The following is a 21235-nucleotide window of genomic DNA, read 5'->3' as shown; positions in this document are numbered from 1 at the left end:
CTCCTGCAAGTGGCAAGTTATATACCCACGAGCATGCACATAGTGCTCCTACAAGCAACTTACCATTTTTGATGGATATTCTTTTGGAAATATTTTTATAGGAGTACCAAATACCCTTCTGCCATTGATAAAAGCCTTCATTATAAAATTTGTCACTGAGGAAGGAAAAACAAACAACAAAACCACATCATCCAACATCAAACAAGCCAGTAAAATAAGATCTAAGACAATATCCTCACTTTGTACCCAAATTTGTTAACACGAGACTTACTTTTTCTTGACAATCCAGCTCCGAGATTGTGGTTCAAATCAAAGGGGTCTGTAGAAAAAGCATTAACAGACATTACTCAAACCCAGGGCAAGATCAGCAATGTACACATACACCCGATCAACCCAAGGCAGCTATTCCCAATGCAGAATTAATATACTGAAATTGAACTGTTTGCAATTTTATTGAAAAGAAATTAACTCCATGGGCAAAAGGATCACAGCTGTCCAGTTCTGAACTGACTGAAGTATTATAAAAGAGTAAGCTGAATGTGCAGGCAAGAGAGAAGAAATTCTTTCTGTGAAAGTCATACAGGCCAGAAAGTGGTTTAGGGAACATTTCTAAAACATGTCACACCATTTTCTTGGTAGAAACCATGGTATTACTTAACATACTTAATCACACACAGAGTTAAATTGGTCATGTAAATATGGACTCAGCTAAACTTAGTATTTGTGAGAAAACCTCAATTGCATTACCGCTGATTTCTTTTCCAAAGGATTTGGTTAAATCTATTTTTTTCTGTCAGTTACTGTCCTCATGAAAAGTATGAAGTCTGCTTTGCAGCATCTTTTCAATAGAGAAAAAAAAAACCCACAAGAATAATATTTAGCACTACTGAAACTCAACGGGAATTTTGCAATGATTTCAATACAAGCAAATAACAACTTATAATCCAGTAAAATAAAAATACATAAGCCTTGTGGAAAGACCAAATTTTTAATGTGGGTATTAAAGAAATTCCACATATTCCTGCACTCATGTTCTTTTACCTTCAATTACAATGTATTTGGAGGTCCACTGCTTCTTGAAAGTTGTAAGCAGATTTTTTCTCCTAATACAGATGACATGCTCTTTAAAATCAAATTCTTCTGTGTAGAAACGGAGAAGTCCCAGCCACAGTTGCCCAACAGATTCAGTGTTTTTGCCACAGTCTGGCCAAACAGCTGACTGAAAATGACAGAAATATTCTTACTTCCAGTACTTACATTAAGCAGAATAATTTTCATAACTTAGAAACTCAAACAACGTAAGTCTTATTTTATAAAGAAACACAACTGAGTTACACCAGAATACTTCCCTTCCTTTCATAATTGGTATTAATAAGCCAATATTGATTTTTAAATGGTATATATATTAAAATATTACAAACAAAAGTGGAGAATTAATAGAACTTCTAACATTAGGGTTTGCCTCTTATAAAAAAGAATTTATTAATTCACTTTATGTGCCTATTTAACACAAAATTATTCAGCAGAATTAACCAGCTATGATCAGACATGCCGCTGTTATTTGTAGAAGTTATCTCCACCCAGTAATGTGACACACAGTGCAATTAATCATCATTAACACCTTAAAATGATTTTCAAAATCTAATCTATTTTTCAGATTTTGCAGGTTTTTTCCCCACAGGTGAATGCGCAACCAACCATATTCTTAAAGTTTTATAGTATGGGATTGGGATTTTCAAAGCAACAGCTGCTCCACTTCCACTTCGATATTCAGCCATCACATTTGAGGATAACATTTCTTGAAAAGAATTCTTTTTTATTTGCAAAGCTACAGGTAACATCATTTCACATTAACCTGATTTACTCACCAACTCCTCTATCTTATCAAAGAAATAAACATTCCAGCCATCAACCAAAATTTCAGGCTTTTGTGGTTCTTTGTAGATCTGAAAGCATAATATTAAACTCATTAGAAGAGCCCTTCAGATTCAGCACTGACATTCTTCTGGTCAATACTATGAACAGACACTCATTTCTTTCTTGATATACTGTACCTCTTGAAGAACCGGGATGACAGGTGGATTTCTCTGTTGAAGAAAATAAAGCACCATAAGAGTATACGCATAAGAAGAAAGGCTACCTCGAGATGCATCTCCAATGTCACATATCTAGAAAAAGAAACATGATTTGTATCTTTAATGGTTATCAACTCTTGCTGCAGGCACTACTGCTTCTAGAACGTCTGAAATATATTTACCTTCGTAAAGACTTTCATTGTGTAACACAGATATTTTACTCTAGGATCAATGGCTGCATATGATGACAGGAGTCTTGTATTATGCAAGGCCTATAAAAATAAGAAAATGATATAGAAATACAGGAGCTCTGAAGAAATGAAGGAATAAGCTGAAAACACAAAAACCAAAAAGCCTAAGTTGTGTGCTCAAGAAATGCAAGAAATTCTGCATAGTTGAATGTATACAGAGTAAGGAAGCATTCAACAATGAGGTTATCACCTGCTCTCTTAAAAAGATGATCAACATCCTTACTCTGAGCAGAAGTGGTAAAAGCAGCATTCACAAAACAGTACTTCAGAGAGGGAAGCATTAATCTACTACTGCATTTTCAAAATATTTGGTAGAAGGTAAGTACTTCAATTAAGATTTCAGCCCAGAAGTGTGAGAACAACTGACCCATGTGGATGAATAACTTCAAAAAAAGAACTTTCAGACTTACTTACTGGTTGAGGTATCTTCCTCAAGACTCCCCTTGAGCTCATAGAAAAACTTCAGAAAGCTTAATACTTGACTCTAAAACTTACTTTCCTTTGATGTTTCAAGGAACTGGCTTTTAAAGTTCAGAGACATTGAAAAAAACCCAAATAAAAAAAAAAAAAAAAAAAAAAAAAAAGAAGTTGTTTGGAAATTCAAAACTACAATAGGTGATTGGAAACAGTTGATTATTGAACTTCAACAAAACAATCACTTCAATCTCAAGAAGAAGACCCATATTTTTCTGTTAAAAAAATAAAAACATAGATAACCTTACCAGAGTATTATATAAACTGATGTCTACTTCAAGACCACTTCTGACATGGAAAAATTTGACAATTGGGACTTTAGCAGTTGTTATAGGCAAGACATTTCTTAAACCTAGGATGAAATGTTTAATTACTGAATGACTGCAATACAGTCGTAACAGTATCAAATGCTCTACAAATAACTTGAAACTGCAGTAAAAAGGCTACAAAATGAAATCTTAGTTGATACCAAACTTGTATTTCAGTTGTATTTTAATATTGATTTTAGGCATTTGTCAAACATGATGAATTGGCTAGATATAACACGTGCAAACATACAATTAACCCCCTAACAAAACAAAGATCCGTCTAAATGTTACAGAAAATAAGCTTAAGAGTTCATTGATAGTTCACTCCAATTATATTAAATTCATGTGATACACACCAAACCAAGCACTATAAAATCATAATTTCTGGTACAAAACCAGTATTCCCACTGCAAACTTGTATCAGCCTACCTTTTACTATTACCTTATTAGGCACTGAACATACAAATACAACATAACTACTAATCTGAAGCCTCAAGCCTTAACAAGGTTTGTTCTTTGCACATAGGCTATAAATATACTACTTGTTCAATTGAGATGTGGTTCTATAACATTATAACCTCATAGAGCTACGTATGCAAACAAAAACAAATGCAAATGTTCACAACATATAACCTCACTCTAACTAAAATTAAGCTCTTCAATATAGTTTTATCTTAATGATTTTCATCTACAGTGCCCCAGAATGTTCCCACAACAGCAACTGAAGTCACATGAACAGAAACGCTTTTTTAATTTTCAAGAAAGTTACCTGGCTGTTTCTTGAGAACTTTTGCTAAATCTTCAATGATTCTGATGCAATCAAGTCCCTAAGACATTAAGAAAAAATGCTCAACGTTTTATCTGCTACAAGTATTTAGGCAAACTTTTTATCACTTGCCATTAAGCTTAAAGCTTTATAATTGAGAATTTCATATGATACAGGATTATGTGAATACCAGAAATTGTTTCAAAATAGCATTTGTAAAATCAACACTAGATAGTATCTTAACATAGACTTTGGAGAAGTTAGTATTAGGCATGAAAGGAGTTTGATATCCTTTTCCACTGTCGCCCATTCCTAGTTGTTTATGCTACAAAGCATGTTATTTATCTGCACAGCTAATGCTAGAAGTAACAGTAGTGCAGAATTCAGTGGAAAATTGACTACTGAGAGTAGTTCTTAAACTCAAAATAATCTGCCTTTGTGGCACCTATTTGTGTTTTCTTCTAATCTGAAAAGCTTTTACAAAATAATAAATTTGTTACACTATATACACAATATAACCATAAATTTCTGCATTTATGAAAAAAAAAAATATTCAGAATACCTCAGCAGTTTCCAGCCCATCCACTGTCATACAGATATCAAGGTCACTTTGTTTGAAGCCAAAGCCATTTTTTGAGGAGCCAAACAAATTCAGCTTGGTTCCTGCAAGAGATGTGATGCATTATAACCACAGATAGGCACAGAACCTCAAAATAGCTTAAAACCACTGCATGTCTTTTAATACAGGCATGAAAACATAACTATCTTTCTACAGTACATCAAAACTTATTTTCTTATCAACCTCATCATCAGTAAAAGAATCTCTTTTGTTGGTTCAAATCCAGATCCAGAAATAAATGAGGTTTTCCAATAATTAAATCATCAGCAAGCAGGTCTGAGCTGAAATCTGATAAAAAAAAAAAAAGTAAGACTGCTCTCTACAGAGATTTTCAGGATAAGGGACATATCTGCCCACATAGCAGGCTCCAGCCAAAAAATCTTTTGCCAATTTTAAAAGACTATGAACCAAAGTCCAGGTGCTACAGGTAAGAAGCCCATAAACAAAGAAAAAAATTCAAATAGCTTGGTTCAATGGATAGGACGGATACTGTGCCTATATTTTAACGTATTCCAAACCCAGCAAGTTTCAGTAGGAAGGACTACAAAAACCTTTTTGTTTCTAAAAGCAGATGCAACAACAAGAAGTCTAGCTAATAAATAAGGATGAAATAACAATTATAAAACTGTTCCACTACTGCTTTGATTGTTTTCTGTTTAACTTGCCATTGTTCCTTCCTACTAATGTGTTGCATATAAGACTAAGTCAAAAAAGACTTACACCAAGGCCTTAGAAGACTTAAAACAGAAATTAATGTAAATGAGGTATAGCAATGCTGAGCAACAATATACGTTAAATGTTCAAAACTAAAGTGTTTATTTTGCTGATATGTGTTTTCTTGGAAAACATGCAAGTATGAAAACACCAATGCACAAATATAAAGCTAGAACTGCCTAATTACCTGGGAAATCCTGTCTAATGAAGTTTTCCAAATTTTCTCTGATATGTTCCCGAGCCTGATCCTCTACAATATTTGAAGAAAAATCGTCTTGAAAAAAAATAATAAAAAAGACAACAATTTAGGCAAATTGATCTGCAGAAAGAGTCAACAGCAAAGATTCAAATGAAAAAAGTGAGGGGTTTACAGTGGGGTGGGGGAGGGAGAAAAAAAAGCAAGAGAAGATTCACATGTGAAGGAAAAAAAGCAAGGATGAAGTACAAGAGAAATACCTGTTCAAAGAAAAACATTAATTAGACAAATAATGCATTTTGTCTGGTCAGAAATGGCGAGAGAGAAAGGAAGAAAGTTGGGTCACTCTGAAAAGAACAAAAGCGGAGAAGTGTTACAAAACAATATTTTCTCTGCATTTTTTCTAGAACACTGAAGTCTTTGTTTACTAAAAACCAGAAGTTAAAGAACAGTAACGAAATTCAACGTAGACAGAAATGTAAAAGCATCAGTCAAAAAAACCATCTAAAATTAAACTCTTTGAAATTATATTAAGATGCCTAAACGAGTAATCAGACAGCCAATGCATGGAAGATGAACCTAAACGTTTTGTATTTCTCTAGATACAAACTACTCAGTAATCCTCTTAAATCCCTTAAAATTCTAAAATTTGCATCTAAGAGTTGGAGGCAGTGTAGTAATAATAAACCAGGCCCCTTTATAACACCATTACCCTGTGGTTATTTAATTATTTTTTGCAATTCTTTTTCTACCGCACAACAATATTCAAAGAAAAAACTTACGGTAACATTGGACACAAACTTGATCTAGAATAACTGAAAATTTGGGTGTTAGCGCTGGCAGTGGGTCAAGCTCAATTTTCTTGAAGTCTTCTGGACAATCCCTCTTTAGATGACCTTCCCGTTTGCACAAGCTACATACTATTGTAGGAGACTGCATGAACAGAAAGCAAGATCGGTTTTAAAAACTATAATGATTTATTGAATTTGAGCAACACTTTCATATAACTGATAATAGAACATAAGCCATATGTTTATGTTCTGGCACAGCTTGCTTACCTTGCCTCTTGTAAAAGCTGATTTACTGAATGCATAAAAAAGTTCTGATTCTAAACACTGTTCTATTTCTGTGTTCTCTTCAAAAAGGCTCCCCTTCTCAGTAAGATCCTCTTGACTCAAACTGATCCTCAGAGGTGCATCCACATTTTCTCCAAAATGTTTGTTCTCATATTTATCGGGGACAGAAAAATCTTCTTCTTCCTCTGACAATGGATCATCGTCTCCAGATCCAGTGTATGTATTATCTAGTTCATCTCCAGCTGTTATGATAACACCACACTCTCTCTGATTTAGAAGACTTGTTTCTTCCTCCTCTTCCTCCTCATCATCTGAGTTAATCATTTGGGATATTTGACTCTGTGCCGAACATATGAATTTTTGGGGGGATTCATCCAGTTCATCAGTACCCTCAGTGCTCTCCTCATCAATGTCAATCTTGTCATCCATGATACCACTGCACTCTAAGCCAAATTCATCACTCTCTGTAAGTACAGCATTTTGAAAACCTTCTAAGTCTGAAGTACTACATGTTTCTATATCATGCTCATTCGCTGTAACAAGGAGATCTCCACTATCACTGTCTTCATCTATTTCCTGCTTTGTAGTCAAGATATTATTCCATCTTCTTTTATGTTGTTCATGTTCTTCGTCTTCCTCCTCTTCTTCCTCTTCATTTCCGCTCTCTGTCTCTTCACAGCTTGGTTTAAAATCCTCATTATCTCCAGAAATAACTTCCTCAATGATACAGTCCGAATCTTCATGGGCAATTCCCAAATTACTCATATCATCAGCCAGTTCTTCTTCTGTGAAGCTTTCTGAGCCATCACACAGTTTTGAAGGATCAATTCTATGTGCCTGAGGCATATCTGTAGTCTCTGTTATGCAATCTTCCACTACTGCTGTGTTTGTTCTACCATCTGAGTTTTGCAATTCAGAATTTTCATGCTTGATCGCATCTTTTCCATAGTCCATCATTTGGGATTTCTCCTCATCAGCATTTGGAGAAGATTTTTTGCTCAATTTTGCACTTTTTTTATGAGGCAAGGCAAAGTACTTGTAAGTTGCTCTCAGGCAGTGAAGAATATACTCATACACTAGCTGGCTGTTCAGAGTTCTTGCCACATTCCTTTTGACTGAATATGGGTCTAGTAGAGAGAAGAAGTGAGACAGCAGTGCAGGAGTTAACTTTTTTTTTTTTTAAAAAAAGAATACACTTAACATCCTTACAAAATTTGAATATATTACTGTTAGTTACTATAAAACATTGTGTAGGGGCACAGACCTATGAATTGTGCTGAAGACAACTTTTAAGTTCACTTAATTACTTTTGATTATGTTGAAAAAATACCCAAGAGAAATAGTAATTAATTTGATTTTTTGCAAAACACATTCTACTATATTATTGAGAATCACAGTCCAATATTGAAAAATTCTAAGTTATTACACACAATGTCAATAGCCAAGGTAGTACCCTAGAAAATTAAAGTAACAATTCTTTGAAGTCTGTTGATATATATACCTTCCACAGCAATGCGCTTTTTAGGCCAGTCCTTTGATTCACGAGACACTGTTTCTTTGAGTCGTATGCTAATAACCAAATCAGCCATATTGAACTCCAACGCATAGAAACGAAGCAGTTCTACCCAGAGTTGACCAACAGGTGCTGAACACCGCTGTCCTGAATCAAATACTATGGGAACCTGTAAATTACAAAAGAAAATCTTAAATAATATTTAATGCACAGATGTTTAGCTGTTACACTTCCTTGTATTTCATCTGTAATGTATTATTACAAACAAATTTATAGTTGCTTGTATACTCCTGCAATTGCAATAAAAACTGAAAATAAAAAATTGGAAGAGATCATATAAATTCAGATCACAAAACTTCAAAATGAAAGACTGTAGCAATGGTGAAGAATAGCATCAATGATTAATAACCATTGCTTATTTAAGTGTTTATGCGATAATTTATAAATTTCCAAGAAAATATCACATCTAACCTAATTGGACAGAATGGATTACATACCCTATTTTTTAGCAAAGCCTAAGCTGTACTGTTAACTGTCATAACACGCAATCATATAGTGATACTGTTTCTCCCAAAGTTGTTATAAAATAAATAATTTGTAAGAACAGTTTAAAGCTAAGAGGAAATATTTTTCATATGCTTAACCTAAGTCTGAGATAAAATTGCTTCAACTCTATAAACTATATTCTCCCCTAGCAGATTAAAACCCAGGGTCTTATCAAAGGGTTTGAAGTAACACCTAGTTTCCCGCTAGCTTCTTAGCACCGGGAAGTAAGCACAGAAAGCCTTGTATCAAGCAATTGTTCAATCTCTTAGTTCAGCTCATGGCTTTGCAAGTTAAACACACACACACACACACACACACAAAAAAAAAAAAAGACGACGGTTCCTTTTTTCCAAGAACAGCAACGACTGCTAGGCTACTAAAAAAGTAAATTAAATAGTTCAGACCTTGCCCTTTCTAGGGGAAGTTTCTTGTGGCAAATCAGAATCATCAGTGGGGTTATGCTCCCAAACCACAGCATCATTCTCAACTTCTTTCAGATGAAAATTAGTTAATTTGTTTAATGAGAATCCTCCAATCTAAAGGAAACAGGAAAAGAAACATACAGCTAAACATCATGTGAACTTTAAATCTTACCCCCTTCCACGGCAGTAAGCGAAATTAAAACAGAACAGGAATAGGCCCCAATCTGCTGCTCTCTTCTCATATACTTCTCTACAAAAAGTTAAGAGGTCAGTGCTTTTGGAAAGGTATCTGTACGTCATAGAACCTTGTCTTGGCACATGACGCAAGCATAAATATGTATTTTTTAATTATATGGCCATACACTATAGCACGTTTCTCTCATTCAGTGCAGACTGAGAGGCTTTGGGAATGAGTCAATCATGTACTGAACAAAATTTTTAACTGCAAGGCCCATGTAATTGGTTATGGAAATAGGAACGTGCACACTAAATATAACAGGTGACTATAAGAACAAAAATGGGTGCCATGAATATAACACCTGAATGGCGTCCCAAAGAACCGTATCCAGGATTTGTGTCCTTAATACAACACCCGATCTTAAGATGCATTTCAGCTTCTAAACCCAAGAAATACATGCTCTAAACCCCTAGTCTAATCCCTCGGGCAGATATCACACAGTGTGGTCCCCAACTGTGCTCTACATTTTGAAGAATTACATGTCAAGATCCAAGACATTTTTTCAGATGTAGCTATATGAATTCAGAGTTGTCAAGCGTCTGGAAGAAGGGCTAAAGAAACAAGTAAGGAGAATGTTATGAAGTGTGTTGTTCAATGCCCAGCTCTCCTTACTCACAAAAGGGGCAACAGAGCACTTAATTCAATGACTAGGATTGTGAATTGCATCCTTACAGCCAAGCATACAAAGGTTAGGTGTAGTCTTGCTGAATTCACATTCTATCTGAATTCCTGAAGAAATGGCTGGCTTGTGGCTTGCTCAGAATAGCAAGAAGCTGACAGGTTACACACCACCAAAAGTGACTGGTCCTCTCATTGACACTATGCAGTGTATTAATACACATACCCATGATCCCAAATAGACAGGTAGAAAAGGCTCTTTCCTCTGTTGTAGGAAGAAAATAACCATTAAAGCGAACACATAAGGTGACAAGCCTCCCTCTTCAGGACGATCAACACAGCACAACTGTAAAAATAAATTCTGCAGTCAATAAGGTTTCAAGTGATAACGTGAAAAATATTCTTTTAATTATTGTTCAGAAGTCAGTCACATTAAATACTGACAGAAACTCAGACATCTTTGAGCTCTTATGAGATGGACTTTGTTCTCAAGGCCTGTGTATCCACTGGAGTCATGTTGCGGTGAACGGCTCCATGTCCAAGTGGCGAGCAGTGACAAGTGGTGTTCCTCAAGGGTCAGTACTGGGACTAGTGCTGTTTAACACCTTTGTTGGTGACATGGATGTTGGGATTGAGTGCATGCTTAGCAAGTCTGCTGATGACACTAAGCTGCTTCTTGGTGTCATCAAGGAGCGGTCAACACGCTGGAGGGAAGGGATGCCATCCAGATGGACCTGGACAGGCTGGAGAGGTGGGCCCATGCAAACCTCATGAAGTTCGTGCACAAATACAGGCTGGGCAGAGAATGGACTGAGAGCAGCCCTGGGGAGAACGACTTTGGGGTGTTGGTTCATGAGAAACTCAGCATGAGCCGGCAATGAGCGCTCACAGCCCACAACGCCAACCGGATCCTGGGCTGCATCAACAGAAACATGGCCAGCTGTTTGAGAAAGGTGATTCTGCCCCTCTACTCCGCTCTTGTGAGACCACACCTGGAATATTGTGTCCAGCTCTTGGGCCCTCAACATAAGAAGGACATGGACCTGTTGGAGCAGGCCACAAAAATGATCAGAGTGCTGGAACACCTCTCCTATGAAGACAGGCTGAGAGAGTTGGGGTTGTTCAGCGGGGAGAAAAGGTGGCTCCAGGGAGACCTTATAGCAGCCTTCCAGTATCTGAAGGGTGCCTTCAAAAAAGCCAGAGAGGGACTCTTTGCAAGGGCATGTCGTGATAGGACGAGGGGGGATGGTTTTAAACTGGAAGAGGGGAGATTTAGATTAGATATTAAGAAAAAACTTTTCACTCCGAGGGCAGTGAGGCACTGGAAGAGGTTGCCCAGAGAAGTTGTGGATGCCCCATCCCCGTTAGTGTTCAAGGCCAGGCTGGATGGGGCTTTGAGCAACATGGTGTAGTGGGAGGTGTCCCTGCCCATGGCAGGGGCATTGGAACTAGATGATATTTAAGGTCCCTTACAACCTAAATCATTCTATGATTCATTCTATTACCATATCTTCAGTATAAGAGCCATAGGATACAGACTGGCAAAACAAACAGCGTATGGCACATTTGCAAAAATGATGACTCATTTTATGTAGATATAGTACAAGTCAGAAGTTTTTCATGTTTTTTTCTTAAATCATATTTTAGCTGCAGGCACACAAAGTTTTAAAGCCAGTTCTTTAAATTCACAAGAAAATTTTAATCTACATATGGAAACAGGCAGCTTTTTCCTTTCATTTTTTTTTCATGACAGAATAAGTTTATGGGAAACTGGTAATGCCATTTCATATACATTCCTCTGACATGTTTGGTAACACAGCAGGATACTTACAGTCTGCATGCCACTGGCTGAAGCTTAAAATTCCACTTTTGAAATTTAGTGGAACCTTATAACACAGAAATGCTAGTTATATAATTTATAAAATTTACAATTTATAAAAAAAATCTAAATATCCCTTTTGCAACTCTTTTTCTAAAGACAGTTTCAACAACTGTTTTCTAAACCACACCTACAGTTTTACCAGCGTAATATTTATGTTCATTCAATATTTATGCACAGATAGGGGAATATAAATGACTCCTACCTTTGCCCAGTACCTGAAGGCAATCACTAAAGGTACTACAGTAGGCTCCAGTTTTCCAAGTGTAGCCAAATGGTTTGTTGTCAGACAAGCAGTCTCATTCCCTGCACTCACTTTACAAATAAGGCCACTAAAACCCAAAAAGAAACAAAGTAAAAGATCTTGGAGGTTTTGTAAGAAGAGCCATAGGACAGGTAACATCTCACAAAACAGTGTAGCAGAAGGCTGTAAGGAAAGACTTAACAGCCCCTCAAAGACACTGTATCTACATTAAAAGACAGATGAAAAACCATTTTGATTCGTGGTTAGGTTGAAAATATATGCATTATAATTTTCCTGTAAAAGTGTTTTCAAATAAAATTCAAGTTTAAATATTTGTTTCTAATGACATTAATTCACTGAACTAAAAAGAAGTAACAGTACTAATTTCCTTCATGAATCAAAACCATCTTCCCATACCACACTCATCAGAAAACAGTTTCTATGCTGTTTCCACAGTGCTTGAAATACTTTCACCAGTGAAAAATAAGGTAGCAGCACATAACTGGTAATATTTCTGTATCAGTAGATGTTTATAGAATTGTTTCATGAATCTTAAGCGATATCCATTAAATGGGCAAAATAAAATGTCTTTCACTTGTTCTCAAAATACTAGTGCAGGTAAGTAAGCTGATCTTGCCCCTACAGAAATCCATAATTTAATATGCTATCTCTGTTACCCATAAAGAAGGAAAGTTTCTGCTTAAGCAGTTATCCCAGATGGAAGGGTAAGGGTACATGCTGGAAGCCAGAATGGTTGAAGGGATTGGGAAATACACAGCTGAGGACAGAACAACCCTTACCCTCTCAGCCTAGGCTAGGAATGACTTGCCCATGAGTGTTAGTTTGTGTTTCAAGATCCATGGAACTGTAATAATTTAGTACAGAAACGTCATTTTTCAGATGTTGGTACATAAAATTTACATTGCTATATACTATTAGAACACACAAAGTGACAACCGAGACCTTTGTTTTTCTCTGCACATCACCACTGGTATTCTAGCATGGAAATCTGCATCAACTTCCGTAAAAGATTCTAGGTAGGATAAAGAAAAAGAAGAAGCCGTGTTAAACATGGTGTTGCGAAAAAATATATTGAACTAGATGCAACTAGAGGAATACAGCTAAAACCTCTACTTCTTAATAAAATTACTAATTTTGAAACAAATAACTCAGTTCATCTGATAGTTCAATCCTACTGCCCTTTTAAAGCAAGTTTTTCCATATGGGATGGGAAGACTATGGTCCATACTCTATAATAAGCACTGTTAAGAAAATACTCCAGAAGAAAGGAACTTTTCAAAATTCATATACACAGTAGGTATGATTAAGTAGGTACATTTTGGTTAAGTGCTGGCTTTGGTAATCAAGGCATACAGACAGACCAATGACATCTGTAAAACAATGTTAGTTTGAAAGAAGAAAAAGCCCAGAGCGTTATGTCAGTACTAGAAAGAATGAAAATATACAAGGTTATTTTCCCTGGTAATTTAGGAATGTTTTATGTAAGTATAGAACAGGCTTACTTACAAGATGCAATGTCTTCTTGCTATGCTTAATTTTTTATCTTTTTATCTTATTCTTTATATAGATTTCCAAATACAATTCAGCTACATTTTTATCTCAACACTAAAATGTACAGATGGCACTGCAGTAATTTTCTCCCAGTGAAGTTTATTGATACAAGCCGGGCTTATTTATTGATGTCTCACAGTTTCACTGGGCCAGATAGAGAGGAAAGTATGAAATAATTTTAGGTACCCAACTCAAAAATTCTGAAATAACAAGGTTTTCTTGATGTTATCTAGGCATTTGGACACCTGCCTTCTTTGAAAAACATCTTGCATTTGTCACTGGGATACCTCAAATGCCTAATGCTCTGCATTAGAAAAAGGCTCTGCACAAGACGTTAATGCAAATATTGCTTGCTTTCAAAACACAGAGATCGTAACTTCTTATGGGATCTGGGTCTTCATTCCTCCAGTCTGGTTGAACAATAACCCCATTCTCAAAGATTATAATTGTTATTTGACCAGACAAGAAGATGCACATACAATGGGGGTGGGGGGTGGCAAAGAGAAAAAACTAGGTCAGTAAATATATGCATGTTTAATATACGTTTCTGGAACCATGTGGTCTGATTTCCCAACTGTGGGCATAAAGCACGGCAAGAAAGTAGTAAAGCTACTTTTTGCATGCTGCATTTAAAAAGAGTTTCTTTCCCATTTTTTTGCCTGCATATGCTCAAATTGGTTTGAGTAAGTCCATTTTTAAAAGATCTTAGACTTTACTTGCCTGAATTAGTGCACAGAGTTGTATTCATTACCTGAAAAAAAATGTGTCTGTATGCAGTCATTTGTACACAGCCTCACTACACTAACAGGCATGTGCACATAATAATAAGAAAAGAGATCGCAACCCAAAATTACATTACCAAGTTTCTGATCACATGTTAGAAGAGCTTAGGCTACTGTCTGTACTATACATGGCTAATAGAGCAGTTTGGGGAAAGAAAGGCAGCACTGTCTACCTTAAGTTTCATGACATCTTCACTTACAATGTAGAAGAAAACCTCCCACTAGGACTTTCTCCTATCAACACAAATAATGGGACTTCAATAGTCATAAAAATGAATACTAAACTGAAGTTAGTTCTGCCATTGTATTATTTCCTGCAGTATATTTCAGTCTCACAGCTTTCTAAAAAAAGAATAGCATGTGGTTTACCTGTTCAACAGAGGTGGAATTCAACAATACTAAGCAGTAACAGTTTAATGGAATTGTGAAGGCAGCAATTTTTTCTTACCACTGTTCTGAAGACTTTCTTGCACAAGTAAGAGAACATCCGGTTGAGTCATCTGTCAATAAAAGTAATAAAGCTGTTTTCATAGCTGTCAAAAAGGTGATTTCCCACAATTGAAAAAAAAAAATATTAAAACAACCCCACTAAGCCACTTCTGTTTTTCTTCCAGAGAGGGAAGCAAGAAGGAAACAAAATAACAGCAACTCAGAAAAAACTTCTCTTAGTCCTTGGCTATGGCTAAATTGTATCAAAAGGAATGCAAACTCTGCTTATTTTGAAGAAAAAAAAAATAATAATCAAACCTGGAGTAACTGTAAGTAAAGCTATTTTAACCTCTATCAAAGACTTGGTTGTGGAAAAAAACCCACCAACAGATAGACTATTTCAGTGTGCTTAAATATGATTGCCTTCTGACATAGTGCACTTACCTCACGTCAAAGACTGGAATCTCAGCTTCCTTAAATTATGTGCACTTTATGAACCTGAATCATTCTTTTTTCGTACAACATTGCCACCTCTGTTTTCTAGAATAAATGCTAAATTTTAACTATGAGACTGTCAAATCAATGACAGCAGGAAGAAGTTTAAGTACGGACTCAAAGCTTTTCACAGTCTTTAATTTCTTTTCATTATTCAAGCACAAAAACGTATAGAAGCAACTAGCATGATGAATATGAATCAAGACTTTAAATTACTTTATATATAAATGACATAAGATAATTTCACAGGTCAAAAATAGCCTAGTGATCAAAAACTCTGATGTGTATATATCCTACAGAAACAAGATCATGGAAGTGCCATTTAATGCAGCTGTAAGAGAAGATAAATAATGATCTGTCTCACAGGACTGCTATGAGTACAGATGTTTTAAGTGTTCTCAGCTTTTCAGAAGGAAGATTCGATAAAACACAAAGCTGTATTATAGTGCCTGACCATTACTGGTGTATGAAGCAAGGAATGCTATTTTAAAACCATTTTAATGTGATAGCTGTTTTACCCAACAGATTTTCATAAAAAGTGCTACGACCACACTGTGAGTTATATTTAAACTATAATCTACATAAAGGTGCAAACATTCAAAACTACTTAGACATACTTAATAAAATGGTCTTACTTACATTGGCAGGAAACTGGATATCTATGTTTATGTCTGAAGTTTTGAAACCGAATCTGCTATAGGAGGAGCCATACAACCTTAATGAGCACTCTGCAACAAAAAGTATGATACTGCATTTACTCTATACCTAATCCTAAATCTGTAGCTACTTTACAGCATTGTCAGTAGACCTTAAACCTACACCTAGTTTTGATAACCACAGGAGATGAAGAAGGGTCTTCCAACAGCACAGAACTGTGTTACTAAATCCTGCCGTCCATGCTGTTGCTAGTATAAGCTTACCATGAAGGTCAAATGCCCCCCACATCCTGTGCGTCTTCACTTTTTACTACAGGTCTGTTTGGGTCATGAGCACCATTGTAATTTAATTCAGGGTTATATTGCCACATCATGTCATTCAACAGACTAAGAACTAAATATACTGTTTTAGAATTCAGCTAGCCAAAGATTTTAATAAAATTTTTAATTAAGTTTTCACTTTACGAGCTGTTGTTGTTTTTTAGGGTTTTTTTTGTTAGATTGGCTTTTTTTAAAGTTGCATTTAAAACAAATTGCAAATAATACCTGGCAATTTTTGACACAGTAAGTTTTCCATCACTGTTTTAATGTTGAGCCTTTCTTCTAGATCTTCATTATTTAAGCCAAACTCCTGCACTACATTTTCAATAGCAACACCAATAGCTTGTATCTGGGAAGGCGTTGGAGGAGGCAGGGCAGTCAGCAGCTGTTCTTCTTGCTTTTCCTTTAAAGATAATAAGACTGATGTTTTAATGGTTTTCTTGAGTTGCTTAATATGTTAGAAGGAATGCTTGCAACTCATTCCAAGTAACACCACTACAGGTTTTCCAGATAATGGAAGTAATTGGAAGCAAGAACATCAAGAGAGAAACTGTGACAGGTATAAATAATTAGATATTCCAGGAGTCTTCAGTAATGTGCAGAAGTGTATATATACATGTATTTGGAATATAAAAAAAAATTACCAATCCTTTCATCACCTATGAAGTGGGAAAGGGTAGTTTTGTCCCCTTCAAGCTGAGAAAGTAGAAGGAACAGAAGATATTTAATTAAAAACAAAAAAGTAAAATTGAGGTTTTCCTGGAAGTTATTTTGATGTTTATGTTCAAAACAAGCCTATTTCCTTTACCTATATAAAACTCAAGTATGTAATATTCCACAATTCTTAATTTTTACAGTATTTCGGAATTGAAATCTTCATCCTGACATATAGGTTATAATTTCTATTCTGCCATACCAACTATATTTGCTTATTGCTACTCCTCATTGCCCTGGAATTGATCAAAGCTATTTGTTGTTGAAATATGCCAATGAAATACACAACAAGACTAATACACTTAACTGGTCTACAAGAAGAATTATAGAACAGCAAAACAGAAGTGTCAGTTGGTACAGATTTTTTTTTTTTATTATACTTCAGTCACCAGCAACAAAATATTACTGAGTTATACTTTAAATAAGGACTGCTTTTAATAATAATAGGCATGAAAAAGTACAAATTAAATTTCAAAGCTGAGGGCAAAAGCAAAATCCAGGTTCCAAGTTTTCTCTTTTTACCAGTATCACTAAGTAATAGATTTTAAGAAGATTCAAATACAGTAAAAAATAAACATGGAATGATCTTGGAAGCAGTACAGTTTCATTGTCATTAGCAGGGTGAGGACAGTTTCGTAAATCTGCATTTTATACTTTTTTCTTGTCCTTAACTCACCTTTAGGATCTTCTTGTGTCTTTTGTCTTTAATATGCTTATGAGCAAAAGCCACCGACTCAATCAAAACATCACACAATTTGCAGGTATATTTTGCTGATGGGTAGCTTCGAGGTTGCTGAAATAAAAACATTAAAACCCCCTAAAATATAGAAAACTATCACCTTCACTTCATTCAATACCCTTGTTAAGTTGAATGACTAACTTTGAAATCCAGAAATACTCACTTTAGCTTTCCTAACTCCATCATTACAGTCAGAAAGTTTGCATATCAAAAATAATGCCAGCAGAATGATGGTACTGGCTCAATCAAGCCCAACACCTTGTCTTTCACAGTGGAAAATACCCAATGCCCATAGAAGAATGCATTAACTGAACAAACATAAAATACAACTTTTCTGGTCCCCTGCCCCAGCATCCAGTGATCTGATGTTAATTCATGAACTAAAGGAGCAGCCATTTTTGTGTTTAGCTTGCTGCCAAACCAAGACTTACTATAGTAAAAAACCAAAGGATAACCTGCCTTCTCTTGACAATTCATTAACAGCACCTGTTTTGTACATTACATCAATTCTATAACTAGATTCCCCGCTACAGTCAGAGAAATTGTTCGAAGTGTACCCCCTATATTGTATTTACAGACAAGAAAATAGGAGAGGACTATAATAGTAAAGACAGTGGCACCTTCTTCAGTCTATAAATGCAGTCTCGCTTCAATCGTTCTTCAGCTTGCTGCAACCCTAGAAGTTCTTTTGTCGACAGCACAGATTCATCTATGACTGGACCATCCACTTCATCTTGATCATACTCGTCTTTTCTAGTTCTTCTCAATCTTCTTGGTTTTCTAAGCTTCTTCATTTCTTATAAAGAGTTACAAGAGCAAATATGTCAAATAACTTCAGAGTACCACACAGCATTTTGTTTGGGTTTTTTTTCTTCAATTATGATTCTACTTACACGTGAGTCAAATAATATACAAATCATCTACCCTGCATGGTTCCATAATCTGTTCTGTGCAAGTCTGACAATAGCAAGAGTGTATACTTATGTCATAATCTATAGCACCTTTGTTCTGAACTACTAAAAACCCACTAATTTGTCCCATTGAAGTCACTGACCTTATTCAGATAGTTTTATTAAAATTGGCAAAAAATTTAATACTAAATGCAATAGATTTGACTGCCTAATTAAGATATACCTGTATGTCATCATAATGAAAATGCAGAATAAATCCAACATTTCAGGATGCCCGGTCAGGCTTAGGTATAGGAACAAGCTAAAAAGTTAACTGCCCTGTAGGCCACTACGAATACCACAGAATTCATGAGTGTAGGCCAATCTAAATGATTTGTAAGAGCTAATAGGACTATGATATAGCACTGTCAGGGCTTAGTTCACATACAACAATTTATTATCACCGGTAATAATTCCCTGTTAATGTCACTTACCTTTCAGTTAAACCAGCGTATGAATCAGTATTGCCTTCACATTATTAATCAGACAAGTGAAAAAAACCACCCAAAAACCAAGCCCTGTTGGCTATATTAAGTCAATAAATGAACTTGCTAAGTATTTACACAGATTGCTTAATACAGCTATAAAACTGGCGAATAAACTTGCTTAGAAAGCTTCCTACATTTACATCAAAAGTTCTGGAACAAATCAATGTAAATACCACTTCTACTTGTAAGCAAACTTTGTCATCATTTTGAAGCAGGAATTGCTACTGGTCCAAAGAATACCTGTAAAATTAATCTCAGGAATTAATATACACAGACCAGATTTTCACACATGACTTTAGATCACACCTTACCTTTCACTTGAACAGCGATACAGGATGTCCAGGTGCATGGGATTTCTAAAGTTCCCTGCTTCTGAGAAAGTTTATGCAACTTCCTTAGACTCTAAAACCCTTATCACAGCATGAGGTTTTCACTTGTAATAATTATATATGTTAAAAAAAAGATAAAACACAACTGCTCTACTGTTCAGGCAGGTGGTTGAACTGAGGGAAGAGGTAGAAAGGTTAAGAAGTATTAGAGACTGTGAGAATGAAATAGATTGGTGGAGCCATACCCTGAGGCAAACGCAGCAGGAAGAGGCTCTATCAGAAGTGGATGATCCCCTTCCCCCCTGTCACCAGGAAGAAGGAGGGGACTCAAGGGATAAGGGGGAGTGGAGTCAGATCCCTCCTCGGAGAGGCAAGCACGGCCCCCTTCACCATCCCAGCTGCCTTTGTATAATAAGTATGGGGCTTTGGAAATCGAGGACCACACGACTCAGATCCCTCCTCGGAGAGGCAAGCACGGCCCCCTTCACCATCCCAGCTGCCTTTGTATAATAAGTATGGGGCTTTGGAAATCGAGGACCACACGACTGAGGATGATCCAACCAGTGAGTTGCCCAGGGCTAGTCACTCACCCCCACGACTTAGGACTTCCTCAACCAAGAAAGAAAGGAAGGTAATTGTAGTAGGGGACTCCCTTCTGAGGGAAACAGAGGGCCCTATTTGTAGATCAGACCCATCCCACAGGGAAGTCAGCTGCCTCCTGGGGGCCAGAATTAAGGACATACAGACAAAACTCCCTTCCCTGGTTCAGACATCAGATTACTACCCACTACTGATATTTCAGGTAGGTGGTGATGAGGTAGGTACCAGAAATCTAAGGACAATGAAGAATGACTTTAGGGCCCTGGGATGGCTGGTTAAGTGATGAGGAGCACAAATAGTGTTCTCCTCTATCCCACCATTTGCAGGGGATGACAAGGGGATAAATAGGTGTCGCCAGCAAATTAACTCCTGACTGGTGCATCCAGCAGAACTTTGGCTTCTTTGATCATGGGCTGATCTACAGGAAACCAGGCATGCTGGCAACAGGTGGGGATAGCCTAACCCGTAGGAGAAGAAAGATCCTGGGACAAGAATTAGCCGGGCTCATTCATAGGGCTTTAAACTAGGTTTGAAGGGGGATGGGGATGAAACCAGCATTACAAAAGTGGTGCCTGGGAGCAGCACACCAGTGCTTCTGGGTAAAAGTGTTAGCAAGGTCTTGCAGTCTGGCTCAGTGACGGCAGGGGATGGTGGTTTGTGTGGCAGCAAATACATGAGGGGTAGTGATAATTTGGTAACTATAGAAGTGTCTGAGCATGATCAGGTGTGAATTAGGGCTTGTCCCCCCAGGAAAGTGGCAGAACAATTAGCCCAGCTGAAGTGCATCTACACTAATGCATGCAGCATGGGGAATAAACAGGAGGAGCTGGAGGCCATTGTACAGCAAGGAAACTATGATATAGTTGCCATAACAGAGATGTGGTGGGAAGACACACACAAGTGGAGTGCTGTGATCAATGGTTACCAGCTTTTCAGAAGGGATAGGCAAGGAAAGAGAGGTCGTGGGGTGGCACTCTATGTTTGGGGCAGTTTTGAATGTTTAGAATTTAACAGTGTAAATGACAGTGTTCAGTGTGTATGAATAAGAATTAAGGGGAAGGCCAACAAGGCAGACATCGTGATGGGAGTTTGTTATAGACACCCTAATCAGGATGTAGAAACTGATGAAATATTCTATAAACAGCTGGCAGAAGTCTCACGATCATTTGCCCTTGTTCTCACAGGGGACTTCAACTTCCCAGATGTCTGCTGGAAATACTA

The 21235-nt window shown here is 36.7% G+C and overlaps 1 protein-coding gene across 3 annotated transcripts in view; it reads right to left on the bottom strand.

The window, feature by feature from the left end:
• The window catches only part of ZCCHC6 (zinc finger, CCHC domain containing 6), a 39483-nt gene that overhangs the window by 11144 nt on the left and 7104 nt on the right, over positions 1 to 21235 (bottom strand). Inside the window, exons 2-23 of one of the 3 annotated variants that reach the window (XM_009885839.1) lie at positions 18268 to 18443; positions 17585 to 17701; positions 16420 to 16597; positions 15857 to 15945; positions 14742 to 14793; positions 12903 to 12972; positions 11901 to 12027; positions 10043 to 10162; positions 8943 to 9074; positions 7981 to 8161; positions 6462 to 7606; positions 6186 to 6336; positions 5395 to 5481; positions 4437 to 4537; positions 3878 to 3935; positions 3049 to 3152; positions 2258 to 2347; positions 2055 to 2168; positions 1865 to 1946; positions 1042 to 1215; positions 272 to 319; positions 64 to 155 (exon numbers count right to left, since the gene is read on the bottom strand). In XM_009885839.1, coding sequence (XP_009884141.1) covers positions 64 to 155; positions 272 to 319; positions 1042 to 1215; positions 1865 to 1946; positions 2055 to 2168; positions 2258 to 2347; positions 3049 to 3152; positions 3878 to 3935; positions 4437 to 4537; positions 5395 to 5481; positions 6186 to 6336; positions 6462 to 7606; positions 7981 to 8161; positions 8943 to 9074; positions 10043 to 10162; positions 11901 to 12027; positions 12903 to 12972; positions 14742 to 14793; positions 15857 to 15945; positions 16420 to 16597; positions 17585 to 17701; positions 18268 to 18443 — 3488 coding nt within the window. Of the gene's footprint in view, positions 1 to 63; positions 156 to 271; positions 320 to 1041; positions 1220 to 1864; positions 1947 to 2054; positions 2169 to 2257; positions 2348 to 3048; positions 3153 to 3877; positions 3936 to 4436; positions 4538 to 5394; positions 5482 to 6185; positions 6337 to 6461; positions 7607 to 7980; positions 8162 to 8942; positions 9075 to 10042; positions 10163 to 11900; positions 12028 to 12902; positions 12973 to 14741; positions 14794 to 15856; positions 15946 to 16419; positions 16598 to 17584; positions 17702 to 18267; positions 18444 to 21235 lie in introns of all 3 variants that reach the window. The other 2 variants (XM_009885838.1, XM_009885841.1) reach the window with 2 other exon arrangements.

The sequence above is a fragment of the Charadrius vociferus genome, unplaced genomic scaffold, assembly GCF_000708025.1.
Source record: "Charadrius vociferus isolate BGI_N301 unplaced genomic scaffold, ASM70802v2 scaffold235, whole genome shotgun sequence".
In the NCBI taxonomy this organism is placed as follows: Eukaryota; Metazoa; Chordata; class Aves; order Charadriiformes; family Charadriidae; genus Charadrius; species Charadrius vociferus.
Note: the sequence above shows the minus strand (reverse complement) of the source record. Positions and strands in the feature narration are given on the sequence as shown.